General features: G+C 43.6%; 1 protein-coding gene across 1 annotated transcript; it reads left to right on the top strand.

Annotated features, from left to right (window-relative positions):
- The first annotated feature begins 3,167 nt into the window (after positions 1-3,167).
- Positions 3,168-10,691, top strand: LOC117462305 (angiomotin-like 2a). The gene is made up of 10 exons (XM_034104469.2): positions 3,168-3,325; positions 3,886-4,681; positions 5,151-5,319; positions 6,648-6,792; positions 6,900-6,989; positions 7,677-7,972; positions 8,079-8,254; positions 8,355-8,653; positions 8,771-8,902; positions 9,379-10,691. The coding sequence occupies exons 2-10, from the start codon at positions 3,966-3,968 to the stop codon at positions 9,462-9,464; spliced, it is 2,109 nt and encodes a 702-aa protein (XP_033960360.1). The 5' UTR covers positions 3,168-3,325; positions 3,886-3,965; the 3' UTR covers positions 9,465-10,691.
- The last annotated feature ends 1,393 nt before the right edge of the window (positions 10,692-12,084 follow it).

Below are 12,084 nucleotides of genomic sequence, written 5' to 3'. Positions count from 1 at the left end.
AGCGTCTATAATTTTCAAAGGGTCAGCCTTGCATTCCTTTGGAAGTTCACAGGAAATGTGGTACAATGGAGGACAAAATGGCCAGAGGCGTTATCCACCAGCACACACGCACACGCACACGCACACAGAATAGAGGAAGTCGTGAGGTGGTGTTAAATGACATGAGCAGACTTTTAAAAAGGTGGAGACTGTGCTGCTTCACAGTTTGGATCTGAAGGGGAAATGCAAACATGTTCCACTTTGCTGACCATTCGCCTCAGTGTGAGTGCCGCCCACAGAGACACAGTGTCTGCATGTTTTTTTAAAAGGAGCCCGTTTAAGAGTATGCAGCATCTGAAACATGATGGGAATGTGTGTGTGTGTGTGTGTGTGTGTGTGTGTGTGTGTGTGTGTGTGTGTGTGTGTGTGTGTGTGTGTGTGTGTGTGTGTGTGTGTGTGTGTGTGTGTGTGTGTGTGTGTGTGTGTGTGTGTGTGTGTGTGTGTTAAGTAGGAAAAGGCCAGAGAGTAGATGTAGGCACATACCATGGTGAGTTTGTAGCAACTCATTGGGTCTATAGATTTTTGGGATTACTGAGATAATCAGCCTGAGGCCAGCGGCCACATGCTTTAGAGACAATCAATGACAGTTGTGCTTTGATTTCACCCCATTCTTTACCAATTCAATTTGCATGTGTTTGCTCATGCTTTGGCTTCTGGTGGGAAAAATGTAGATTATGCAAAAGAAGGATAGCATCTGCAACCCTCCCTATTGGTCGCTTCCTCCACTGCCTGAAGACATGATTAGTCTGTTATGACTAAAATCTCTGCTATTTAAAGGGCCCTCAGTAAAAGGCCCTGTCTAAAGTCCTCAATATAGCCGTTAGGTTTAAGCGGGTAATAAATAGCTCAGTCTTGTCATTTGGCTCAGACATAAATAAGACCTATCATAAAGATTTGCTTCTTCCTCCAGGCGGGAATTTTATATCTTCAAGGAACGACAAATGGATGTTCATGATGTTGTTTGGTCAATAATCTGGGGGAGATTTAGAAATATATTAAACTGTAAGACCAATTAGATCGAACTGCACCCTATATAAACTATAACATTATAGTGGATATTTTTATATGATTTAACTGTCAATTTTAAGGGCAGTTTGTTCCCTTTCTCATTCACAACCAATGAGAGTTGCAGATTGAGTTAGGAGTTGCAATCTTTATCCATAAAGCTACTTTGAACTAACTGTTAAAAGGATTTACTCAATAACTTTTACATGTAACCTACGGGTCTGAAGGAACCGGATACAGGTTAAACAGGGGCAAGCACACAACAAAGCTAACAATAAGGGGACCTTCAGCTATGCATAGAAAATGGAAATTCAAGGACTTGTGGCTCACCAAAGACTTTTACAAAGACTGGCTTGTTAAGAATCCACGGGACATTCATATGGCCCGATTGCAGAGCCTGGAGCAAGTCAATTAAGGTAATGTCCTTAATCGGTGTCTCAAACAATGTCGTGTGAGGTCCAAGAATTTGATGTTTTCAGTGGCGGATAAGAACGCTATTTAGACTTTTGGCTATTACATTAGGTGGATACTTTTACCATTCTAGCTAGCTTTTTTGTTTATTTATATTTCTTCCTTTTTTGTTTCATACACTTACACGTGGTTAGTGTTGTTATTGACTGACTGTGAATTTGTATATTATTTAGATTGATCAATTTATTTCAAATTAGTTGAGTTTATCCCAATTTGTAAAAGTACTTCCTGGAATGTAAGATTCCCCCAGGGTACAAGAACCCCTGGTTGGGAATTAGTGAATGCCATTACCTAATATGTAAATGGATATAGGGTTGACTGTCCTCCAGCCATCCACACATGTTGTGATTCGAGTAACCTGGTCTCAGCAGGAGCACGACCCCTGCATGTTTGGGATTTGTGCCCATGTGTGGCATTCTCCAGGCTCTGCTCTGCACCGTGTAGTGTGATGTCGGGTACAAAGAGCCACTGTGTTTGTAGTAATGGGGCACATGCAGACCTCAGATTCCAGTGGACAGCTGCCACACACCACACAGACACACACACACACACACACACACACACACACACACACACACACACACACACACACACACACACACACACACACACACACACACACACACACACACACACACACACACACACACACACACACACACACACACACACACACACACACACACACACACACACACACACCATTAAGGCATGCATAGTCTCAACACACTTTCACAGACAAGAATACTTTTTACTCGTGTCCAGCAGTGAAGAGGATCTTGAATTCCTCCAGGATACTAAATTACAAGCAACCAAACTTTAGGGGTGCAAAGGTCTAAATTGTAGCGCTTTAACTTTAGTATGTCCATTGTATGCCTCTTTATATTTTTACTACTGGTTTTCAGAGATAAATGTTATTTTCTTTAATCAACTATGAACAGCCAGTATAATTTCTCAGATTAAGATTCTAAAACATTGTGATGATTAAAAAAACAATGGTGTATAGATCAAATTAGGTTCACCTTGACCAACAACAACATTCAAGTCAAACTATCAATCATAAAGATCTAAGGTAACACTTGTTTAAGGTAGTGTTAGGTCATTATTTCCATGTTACTTTATACTTTATATAGGGAAATTATTGTAAATAAATGTTTTTAATCTACCACGTGGGCTATATTTATAATGACAGTTTTCAAATTAAAATTCTACATGCACAACATATAATCAGTTAATAAAACATGAGCTTTAACAGGGGGCATTGAGCGTATTGAGAACTATTACTAATACTTGTGTTGTACTACACAAGTCAAATATTGTTCAGATATTCCAACATTCCACTTTAAATTATCTGAATACCCCTTCCACAAAGTTCTTTATAGCAACACAACACAAATGGTGCTAGGAAGTAGATTGTGTGCCAGATAACGACACAGCTATGTTTCCCTTTCACTGAGCATTAAAGCATTTATTTCCAAGGCTCAAATGTCCTCTCCTAAACTTCTTTTTAACTCCTCATTGGTAATGCTAAGCGCAGTGCGGCCTCTCCCCCCTCCGTGTGGTTTTACGCTTTTGATCCCAGAGGGACCTCGCGTTTTACATTCCTGGCATTCCGACCTCAGTCCCTCCTCGGTTACTTATTATCGCCGCCTGCTCTTCACATTCATTTCACAGCGAGAGAGCAGCCCGTCGAGGGGGAGCAACATGAGACAAGTTTGACTCTATAAACTCATGGAAAAAGTGGAATTACTCTGACTTTTTTTACTTCGACATCGAGAACAACGTTTTGTTATCATGAGAGTGTGAGCTGGTAAGAAAAGCCTGTTTTAATCTTCCTTTTTAAACAATAGAAAAAACCGATCACAAACATGACGAAAGTAGCTTCATCGTAACTTCTGGTTCGAGTTTTTGGGAGTATTGTTTGTTGTGAAGGAGTTTCGAGTAGTTCACATTGTTTAAAATGGACAATTGTGTTTAAACTCCAAAGATGAAGTTATTTTAAAATGCGGTTTTGTGTATTTTTGCTCCCCCGTGAGATCGGAATGTTTGGCGCATGCATTTTTGTGCCTGCTGTGTAAAATGTCTCCACATCTCTATGTTGTCGCTGTTTGTAAAGTAGACAATGTTTTAATGTTATACTCCAGCTAAACATCAATCACAGATTTTGTATTAATGAGATCTAAAAAAGGAAATCTACAATCTCAGTGTTGATAGTGTTGTTGTTATTCCAAAATCCTACATTCCTCAAACACTGCCATTCATCTGTATATGAATCCATTAGTGTTAGTTTTTTTTGTTCAGTTGTCTCGTGTTTTATTTATTTGTTTCACTGATTATACTTAATCCCTTTTATTTTTTGCTCTGTTTCAGATTTACAGCTGATTTAAAAGATATATTTTCAAGAAAAACTCAACTCAAGTGCTAGAGAAGATAAACATACTCGAAACAATATGTCATCCACTGAAGAACCGTCTGGCACGGTCCTGCACCGGCTGATCCAGGAGCAGCTGCGCTATGGAAACCCCACAGACACCCGCACTTTATTAGCCATCCAGCAGCAGGCCCTGCGTGGAGGCAGTGGGAGCAACAGTGGACCCAGCAGTGGATGTGAACTGGGCAGGAGCCCACGCTCCTCTCTGGAGAGTCTCACCCAGGAGGAGCCTCCGTTCCCTCAGCTCTCTGCCAGGCAGGAGCCCCAGGGCCAGGAGCACCAGGGAGACTACCTTCACTCAGAGAGTGGCTACCAGCTCTACCAGCTGCACGGCGAGGAGCTGCCAACATACGAGCAGGCCAAGGTGCACTCTCAGTATCTGGCCTCTAACTGGGCCCCTACAGGCCCCGTCAGGCAGCTCCACGAGGGGCTCCTGCATGAGGGAGCCTTCCATGAAGAGGCAGATATGATGGAGCTGAAGTGCAGCCATGTTCGGTCTCTCAGTGAGCATTGCATGCAGATATCTCTGGAGAGGAATGATGCAGCTGCTAAAGCGGAGGCCCTCAGGAGCACCTCTCACAGCTACCCTGAGCTGCCGTACTACACACCGCCGGCCCTCCAGAGCCCGAGGCAGAGCATGGACAAACGCAGCCCCCCTCCAGACTACTCAGCCCCCATCCAGGGCCAAGGATTTATTCCTCACCAGAGCCAGGAGGTGCAAGCACAGCAGCACAGGTACAAAGGCCTCACTGTCATTGTGTGTATGTTTTTTAAACTCCTTTAACATTACATCATATTCTGTGGAGTAGTTTTTGTACTAGAGCCAATCAACTAGTACTCGTCATGGTGTTTTCACATGCGTAAACACATACTTATCAATGTGAGTCACACCATAGCCTGCGAGCCGATTGGCTTCTTGAAATACTTAACAGGAGAACAAGTCCAACCCTGCAGGTGTTTGTAATGCCAGGCATAGTGGAACAAGATATTTTCACATGCTTGTGTTCCCTGGGATGCTTTTACAAAAGTATGTTCCTCATATAGGCTTTGACATTCTTTGCAGCCACTGGAGTCGGCTTGTCTGCTCGCGGATAGGAGGAAATAGAGTGATATTTCACATGTGTTGCTCAAAAAGGAAGTTCTCATACCTTAAAGTTTAGCTGGCTACAATCTCTTTATTTACTCAGAAATGTGTCTCTCATAGGTATGTCCAGTCTGTCCAGCAAGCTGAACTGCCCTGCTACAGCACATTCAGCAGCCTGCCACCTGCTGGCTTGGAGGAGCCCAACCAGGTGGAGCTGCTGCTGATGGAGAACGAGAGGCTGAGGCAAGAGCTGGAAGCACACAGGGAGAAGACTGGCCGTATTCAGAAGGTAAGGAGAGGAAATCATATTATTTATTGCATTTGACATATCTCACAGATCTTGCTGAAGGAGTGAGAACAGACAAACTCAAGCTACATTTACATTTCATTCAGGTGAGTTAGACAATAACAAACACACTCATAAGAATATGAGTGGTTGGCACAACCACAACTCAATTCCAGAGGGACATAATCCAAAGTTCTTAAATGGTTGACCAGACAGACATCACCCTAAAAACTCAGCCACCTGTCTCCGAAACACAACCCCGGTCAACAGTTGTCTCCCAACGTCCAACTCCAGCCACACTCCCTCATCTGGAAGGGACAGAGGAGATCAGCAGCTGCTACCCTCCATACCACAGAGGCACAAACATAGGTCACAGCCTGCTTCTGTGTTTACACACTCCTCTCATTGTGGAGCTGACCTTGTGGAGGCCAGAGAGAGTGTGTGTGCGCGCATGCTTTAGTTTCATGGAGGCCATAGATTTTCAGCCTAATCTAGGGCTTGTCAGACAGCAGTCGATCGGGTTGTGACCCGCACACACAGCTGATGGGGGGTGGGGCGGGAGTCCGTGGCAGGTGGTGAGCTGCTTTGTAAAAAGTGAAGGTCCCTTTAGTTTTTTCCACCAAATAACAACCATTCCACCTTCTCTCTTCTGGTTTTTACTTTTTGATTGAATCTGGCCTGGTGGAACAACAGCTTCAGAGATATTTGACACCTCAGCCAAATTTTGTAAAAATCCACCCGGCTCTCTATTGGAGTTATGTCACATGGCCGTTGCCTCAGCCGTAAAGAATGATAATTGCCAGGGTTGGAAAGTTTTCTCCGTCAGGCCGCAGCCCTGGGTAAACATGCCTGTGTGACTGCTATAATGGTGGGTTTCTCTGTGCCGTTTCCTCAACCCAGGCACAGGCATGCACACCTTCCCTCCGCTGGCAGCCTTCCCAGACCTCTGTTTGTGTGGTTGCGTGTTAACTTGTGCGTTGTGGTGTGTACGTGCGCGCTCCTGTGCGCTCTCACACCTGGAACTAGAGCTATCAGCCCTCAGGAATGTAGATATAAATCAGTCTCTCAGGGAGTGGTGCGGGCTTGAATTCCTTCTCAGAACTATACCACATAGACACACACTGAGTGTACTGTATACACAGTCCCATATGTACCCATACAGGCCTATATGTATACTATATGCATGTACTGTAACAACACGATTCAACATTCCAGCTCCTCCCTGGCATGTGAAGTAAGTTAACCAAAATTCCTCTTCTTCTTTTCTGCGCTCCTTTCCTCCAATCCTCTCCATCTCCTCTTTCCTTGCTACTTATTCTTCCCCCTTTCAGCTGGAGCAGGAGATCCATCGTATTTCCGATGCCTATGAGACAATGATGCAGGGCAGCTGTAAGAGGGAAAACCTGGAGCAGACACTGAGGAAGAGGCTAGTGTCTGAGATCAGGAGGCTACAGGATTTCAACAGAGACCTAAGAGGTATGGATAAAGTGCTGCCACACATACACAAAGCTATGAAGTATTCTGCCATAATATCAGATCCAGTTTACAACATTACCTAATTCTCAAACTTTCTTGCTATACAGAAAACTTGGAAAATGCCAGATCACATGTTGCTAAAGAAGTAGAAGCAGCTGACCACAACCAGCACATCATGGCGAAACTCCTTGAACAAAGTGAGTATGTCCTTCTGTTTGGCTAGACCTCCCCCAATCCCCAGCTCTGTTATATCCTTCTTTGTTATCAACAGGCTTGATTCGATCAGATGGTAGCATAGCATGAGGCCCTTTTCGTAGCTAAGGGATCCTGCATGAAGGAATTTCACTTGCATAACCTCAGCTTATTTGGTGAGAAGGCTTGATTATAGGGAATTCGATCCACACACCTCTTTGCAAAGGGAAGCGAGCGGCCTCTAAATCCCACAGCAGCAGTGGAAATGAGGTTCCCCCACCTGTTGTTAGTGTGATTTATGTTGTCTGTTGAAGGAACTGGACTCAAGCAGGGTGTTGGTGTTTGTATGGCCTTGATGAGGAATGCAATGCGCTATGTGGGTCAAAGGGATAGGGCGGCTTTCTCCCCCTTCCTCCTCCTCCTTCCTCTCAGCATTCCAGGAGTGCTTCGCTAAATGAAGAACACCGGCCACCATGTAGCAACTCTGGTACTTATTACTGTGATTGGATTTAGGAGGGAGTAATTATGGATTGATGCACATACGTATTTGAGAAGGAACATCAGATAGATTGGGAATTATTTCACATTTCATACAATAGCACTTATGTCCAAACTGCTATAAAAAAAAAAATCATGCCGACGTTTATAAAACATGCAACTAACCGTCCCATCCATCTTTTTCTTTCCTTCAGATGAGGAGCAGAACTTTGAGAAGGAGCGCGTAGAGCGGGAGTTGGAGCGATTGCGATCCACAGTGGAGGAGCAGAACAAAAGGTCAAAGCATCTCGAGGACGCGCTGGACACAGCTCGTGGACGAGGCCGCCAGCTTGAAGACGAGTTGAGGAGGAAGAGGGCTTATGTGGAGAAGGTTGAGAGACTTCAGAGTGCGCTGGCTCAGCTGCAGTCCACCTGTGAGAAGAGGGAGACCCTGGAGATGAAGCTGAGGACGCGACTAGAGCAGGAGCTGAGGACTCTGAGGGCACAACAGGTAAACATCCTGTCTTAGGAAAACTAGGAAAAACGTTGATATCTCTAGTAGTAGTTTTTAGTTGTTTTTTGGCGTCTGTATTCAATATTTTCTCTCTCCACCTCAGAGGCAGACTCAGCCACCAGGAGTGACAATGGGCTCCCTCCAAGAGCGCCTGCATGAGCGCGAGGAGCGAATCCTGGCCCTCGAGGCCGACATGGTGCGCTGGGAGCAGAAGTACCTGGAAGAAAGCACCATGAGGCAGTTTGCCATGGAGGTGGCTGCCACCGCCGCTGCACAGAGGTAAAGAACTTAGCTTCACATTTCTCAAAACATTACAAGTACACGTTGTTGCTCATTTGAATTGGAGTTAACATCTGCACGTTGTCATTTCCTTTTGCAGAGACACCACCATCATTAACCACTCGCCTTGCCACTCCTCCAACAACAGCTTCAACGAGGACCTGCCGGTGGCCGACTACAGGAATCAGGAGATGGAGAACAGGATCCGTGCCCTTTACGCTCAGATCTTGGAGAAGGACGCTGTGATCAAGATCCTCAACCAGCGGCTGCACCAGGACCAAGGGAGGAAGGACGAGCACAGCCCCCGCCCAAACCTCCTGAATACAGTGGGGGCATCTCTCCGACCCGCCTCCTCCACCCCCTCCATCAGCACCGCCTTGAGCAACACAAGGAGTCGAGGTAAGCAGCAAAACGTAGCCTAAGGGTCAACTCTGTACATTATATTCAAACATTGTTTGTGGGTAAAAATGCGGATAAAAGACGAAAGCACTTCTGACAGACACTGTTGTTCTTTAGGTAAGAGTCTCTCAGACGATCAGACTTTGCCAAGCCATCAGTTCTCCGCTCAGTCTGAGCCTGGAACGCTCGAGCTGCAGGTGGAGGGGACGAAAGCCAAAGAGGCTGCCAGCACGACTAAGCTCAACAGTGGTGAGTGATCTATCAAATATGCATACGTGAGTTTGTTTACGATGCCAAGAAACCATCAGAGAATGCTCTCAGTATAAAACCTGAATGATAAATTATTTGCAAACATGAATAAACAAGCGTTCACAAGCTCAGAGTCCGCTATACAAAGCATACACACACACAGCTTTTTAATACTCTTCATGAAAGGAGTTTTGGACCCCGGCTTCATGGATTTTCAGATTGATTAACCACACTGCTGCTTAACCAGCCAATCAGATACCATCTGTCCAGGTCATGGTTCATAATGTGGGCTTTGAGGAATGTGCATGGTTAGGAAATAATGTGGATCTGTTGACTGAGCATATTTACCAGAGAGTGTGGAAAGTCTCTGTTAACCTTTAGTCATTAATAGCTGAGCTGTATGTGGGACATTTTTCCACTGGTTTAGCTTAAAAGGATTTCTAAAATTATTCATTCTCTCTCTTTTTTTTTTTCAGACAAGGCAGCGCCTAAGAAGTTGCTATTAAACCCCTTCAGAGGCCTGGATGAGCTGGATTCAGAGGCTGTGGAAATCTTCATTTAAAGAACCGGGAGGTGGATTTTGAATGATAAAAAATAACAATTCTGAGAATCTGTGAAGAGTGCAAGTCTTTGAAAAGAGTGGATTGAATATTGGATTCAAGAATGTCGTGGAAAGAGGCCAATGCACGAAAAAAATGAGGACCATTTTCACATTATTAGAGACAGAGCTGTGCTCCGCCTCACTCCCTCTCACTAAGCTGGACAGCTGCAGGCAGTCTGCCCGGCTGGGTGAGAAAAGACTAATCTTCTGAGGTACTTGGACAGTATTGTGGATTGTAATAGGGCAACATGTTTTCAGAGAGTGAATGCCTGAATATTTATATAAATATATATATTTGCTGCTTTCCCCCTTCATAACCCCCTTTATCTCTTCTCCCAACCCAGTGAATTAAGAAGCTACATATTTATCTTATCTGGTTTCCACATTCCCCAAATATTAACTTAAGCCTCCTGCTCTTCAAGACAAATATTCAATAAAAGGTTATCTATGTGACCTCTATTCCCCCCCTCTCCAATAAGAATTGTCAATCTGAGTAACCTCATTCCCATCACTTGGATCTTATCTGTGTGTAAGACTTCCCTGTGTTCAATAATTTAAGCTTATAACACATGAGACACTGCTGATTTAAATGCTCTTGCTGTCCATATTGCTGAAGCCCGAGCAGCTGGTTCTGCAAAGGTTTAGAGGTGTGTGTGAACTGTGAGATGCATAATATATTAAAGACAAACTGAAACAGACATGGTGTTGTTTGTGATTTTGAAAGGGTGTTGAATCTTGGTGTTGATTTCATCTGTTTTTCTGATTACTTTTTCCTTAACAAAGTATGTTTGCATGTGTGATTACAGTATGTGAGTGTGTTCCCTGATGTGGTGATTCTGCTGGTTTGGTCACCATTGTGGGATAAAAGCTGAAAAACGACACTGTGTTGTTTTGTTTGTTTACTGTGAGCTTTGAACTAACAAGCAGGTTTATTATTATTATATATTTTCTACAGATTTGTTTGTATTGTTATTTTAGGTTCGATAGGGCTTTGAGCAGGATGCCAAAGAGTTTATGTATGTTTGTCGTAAGTTATGTGCCGACAATCACGGTCATGTCAAGCTGTACACAACCAACCTAGTGTTGACTTCAAACAGACATTTCTGTGAACTTCAAACAATATGAAGGCTTTTACAGTTGAATTCATGCAACATTTCATAAAGCAATAAAATATTCTAATATACATTACCTGGCTCATTGACTTGTGTTTCTTTTTCATTTAGAGGATTTTGGCGAAACATATCTTCCATCTATTTGCTAGCATAAAGATGATCTCAACTTCGTTCATACTTCTTTAAAAAGGTTATTCTGGTAAATGTTGCCTTCCTTTTTCACTCCCTTCTCTCTCACTTTGTCACCCTATCTCCTCATTCTTGTCCTCGCTCCACCACAGAGAAGAGTGCTCTTCATTAATGAATACCAGAGCCGCATTCTTTTGGGTTCAACTTTCTCGGGTGGCCTGCTCTCTTGTTCTCTTCTTGCCATGAAGAGCATGCTTGACATAGATCACATTCTCATTGGGACACGTAACCCAATAATTGACAAAGACAGGTTTCTCCCAGATTAGCCGCTAATGCCTTTTGAAATTCCTGCATGCCTCCATCCACCTTGGCTAACATGTGCTGCAGTCATAAACGCTTTTATTGTCTCCATTTTAACTCACCCCCAGAGGTGTTTATGAACAATGTCAGGACACGCCATTGGATATGAAGATGAGAGAATGGAGAGCTCTGTTATGTGGTGTCTGTTTCAGGATGGATGCTTCTCTCTCTTTCTCTCTGTCTCTCTCTCACACTCTCACACACACAGAGCCACTGATATCGACTTGTACCAGTTTGGGGCGGTTGAGCAGCGCTGGCTGACAATGAGACCTCACAATGTTGCAGGACAATGAGAATAACAATGAATGTTATGGTGTCATCCAGGTCCACTCACATGTTTCACTAGTCATCCCACTGCATGCATTATGTGTGTGCAACACAAAATGTGCCTGTGGGAGAAAGATTTCACACATTTTACATGATATATGCAAAGCTGTTTCATTAATCAACATGTAACAGTCATATAGTGTTTCATTACAGAGACAGAGACAACAAAAGGGCTAGAGTTTTCATGTGCACTTCCACAAAAGCCCGGTGGGACCTTTGTATCAAATCAGGGGTGGCCAACCAGTCAGAGGTTAAGAGCCACATTTTTTCTCTGTTACTGCAAAGAGCCACATCAAACACACAGTCACTGATACCGCTTGTTTCAGTTTTTTGTTTTCTGGAGACAAGATTTCAACCACGTCACTGATGCATTTGTGTGGCATTGGGATATATTTTTTTTAAATCCTCTGGAGCAGAGAGAGGAGCTGTGGATTATTGTTATTGATTGAAACATCAGTGTTTCTTAGGGTCAAAAACACTAAACTCACAACTTCAAATGAAAGCGTTTAGTTTATTTAATGAAAGAGCACATGTTTCAATGTGAAAAGTGACAGTAGTTATAGATTATTTGCAATTTGGTGCTACATATATATTTAAAAAAAAGAAATTATATATATTTTTTAAACACCTTGAATTTCAGCGGGGGGCTCCGT

The sequence above is a fragment of the Pseudochaenichthys georgianus genome, chromosome 17 (genome assembly GCF_902827115.2).
Source record: "Pseudochaenichthys georgianus chromosome 17, fPseGeo1.2, whole genome shotgun sequence".
NCBI classification, from domain to species: domain Eukaryota; kingdom Metazoa; phylum Chordata; class Actinopteri; order Perciformes; family Channichthyidae; genus Pseudochaenichthys; species Pseudochaenichthys georgianus.
This window is presented reverse-complemented; position numbering and strand designations above follow the sequence as displayed.

Coding starts and splice junctions, on each gene's coding strand:
- LOC117462305 (XM_034104469.2), top strand. CDS start 3,966: ATGTCATCCACTGAAGAACCGTCTGGCACGGTCCTGCACCGGCTGATC. Junction 5,320..6,647: donor AGACTGGCCGTATTCAGAAG/GTAAGGAGAGGA, acceptor TCCCCCTTTCAG/CTGGAGCAGGAGATCCATCG. Junction 6,793..6,899: donor TTTCAACAGAGACCTAAGAG/GTATGGATAAAG, acceptor CTTGCTATACAG/AAAACTTGGAAAATGCCAGA.